This window comes from Lucilia cuprina, chromosome 3 (genome assembly GCF_022045245.1).
Source record: "Lucilia cuprina isolate Lc7/37 chromosome 3, ASM2204524v1, whole genome shotgun sequence".
Classification (NCBI taxonomy): domain Eukaryota; kingdom Metazoa; phylum Arthropoda; class Insecta; order Diptera; family Calliphoridae; genus Lucilia; species Lucilia cuprina.
In genome coordinates, this window is record NC_060951.1 from 25734448 (window position 1) to 25736771 (window position 2324).

The following is a 2324-nucleotide window of genomic DNA, read 5'->3' on the forward strand; positions in this document are numbered from 1 at the left end:
AACTAGAACTGAACTAGAACTGAACTAGAACTGAACTAGAACTGAACTAGAACTGAACTAGAACTGAACTAGAACTAAACTAGAACTGAACTAGAACTGAACTAAAAAAATTTTAGAATAAATCATTTATAATCGATTTGGATCTCTGAATTTTTGCAAAGTGTTTCTACTTTTTTTCCATCCAGTCCCCTGTGCTTGTCGGCACATCTGCGTTTGAGATTTTTTTTTATTTTTCGTTTGTTTATTTTCAGTATTTGTTTTCTTTTTGCTTCTTCTTCTTTTATACTTCTCGTTGATGATTTGGCCATAAACTTCAACTTGAAGTTTGTATAAAAATTCTTACTCACCATGGATGAGGTTTAGTTAACGTTAGTCGATAGCTAGTGTAAGTTTGTGCGGTTAGAAGCTTCTTAATAATAAATAAAAAACAAAATTACGAAAAAGAAAACAATAGACAGCGCACAAGAAGCAGATAATAATAACAAGTTTGCTGCCTAAGTCTTTTGTTTTTTTGCTTAGAATTGTCGATTGATCATCAGACGCGTTTTAATAATTAATTTTCAAAAATAATTAATTTTTTTTTCTTGTTTATCTTAAAAATCTTCTTATAGGTTTTACAATAAAAAATTTAATTAAAAATGAAATTCGCTGTATGCACCTTGTTTTTGGCCGCTCTTTTGGCTGTTGTTTTAGCCGACTCTGGTAAGTTGATCACGATGACGTTGCTTAAATCATTTGAAGATAACAAATGAATATTTAAAATAATAACTTTATTTAAATTATTAATAAATTGGGTGTGTATTACATCATCTCTATATTTGGCGAAAGGAATACCAAAAAAAAATAAAGTTTAACATTTAAACAAGATTTTTGGGGAAATCTTTTTTTAATCGATTCCTAGAATTATACGCTTTAATTAATGTGATATATGTAGTATGGATTTTTAATTAGTTTTATTTTGAACATATTTTCAGATGCCGGTCATTTCATACCCAAGGCTTTCTATACACTCGACTCTAATGGCCACAAATCGAATTTACATGCCGTCAATCCTCATGTAAGTTTAACACTATAATAAATTAGTTTTATTAACGTTTTCTAGAATTATTTCTTTGGAAATAGTTTCAAAAAACATAAAAAGTGTCATTTCTAAGAATTAAGGTTGTTTGAGTTTAAAAATCTTTTTAACGCTTAAGTATATTAGCTGGCAGTAAATAATAGCTGCGTAAATATTAAATTTAAAGTGTTAATGTTTTTTTTTTTTTTTTTTGGTTTCCAAATAAAACCATTGAAAACAATTTATAAGTGAAGTTTGGCTTAGTAATATTAAAAGCAAATATTTTTTTATAAAATTTTTAAGGGGTTTTCCCTAAAATCTCATTATTTGACTAAATTATTCATTATGTTTACATGTTTTAATAAGTAAGCCTTAGAATAACTGTATTTGAATAGAACGTGTTGTTGTTTAACTTGATTAGGTCCCAGTCTAATCCAGTTGGTTTTATGAAAAACATATTTATAAACCTGGTTTTTATGGCAGAAATATTCAAATTTAAATTTTGCGCAAACAATATCTGATTATTTAATAATAATTAATTAGAGGCACCTGTTTGTATTTTAAAATATTTCTTTAAATACAATTGTTATTTTAAGTCCAGTTTTTGTTTTAGTCTTATATTTACATATTTTAATAATACTTATTTGATTCAAATATTTTATGATGATGTGTTTGCTTACCGCGCAGTTAGTAAAGTTACACCTGTGCCATTATCATCTACCTTAGGTTTTAAGGTATAATTTGTATGCATCTGAAGTTTCATTAAATTCTTCGATAGAAACTATTATGACCTCGACTTGTTCCATTATAAGAAAATAACTAAATAATAAAACTAAAAATTCTCTAGAAATTTTCTTTACAATTAATCTCCATGTAATTAAAATGAAAGATATAAATAGTTAAGATTTAATACCTGAAATCATTTACCATGTCTGCATATTATGATCTGCTTTATTACATTATTGTACTCAAGAAAAATACTTAAAAGTTCATTCATTCGAAATTATCTGAAAGTACCTGAGAAATATTAGATGGGCAAATAATAAACACAGTAAAATAACTGAATAAGTAGTTAAATAAACAAAGAAAAGTATAAAGAGAAAGAACAAGAAAGCAGTAGACATCAATTAACTCATTTGACTTCCAGTTTTAGAGTTGTACGCTGTAAAACAATAATGGACAATACGTATATTTACAATTGTATATGAAGTAGTTAATGCCATGTTAGTAGTAGTTAGTTAGGTTAAGTATAGGTATTCAAATTGAT

At 26.6% G+C, this 2324-nt stretch overlaps 1 protein-coding gene across 1 annotated transcript in view; it reads left to right on the top strand.

The window, feature by feature from the left end:
- The first annotated feature begins 342 nt into the window (after nt 1-342).
- Nucleotides 343-2324, top strand: part of LOC111679259 — a 3261-nt gene continuing 1279 nt past the window's right edge. The window contains exons 1-3 of the mRNA XM_023440794.2: nt 343-385; nt 612-702; nt 975-1057. Of these exons, the coding sequence (XP_023296562.2) occupies nt 639-702; nt 975-1057 (147 nt within the window). The 5' untranslated portion in view covers nt 343-385; nt 612-638. The remainder of the gene's footprint in view (nt 386-611; nt 703-974; nt 1058-2324) is intronic.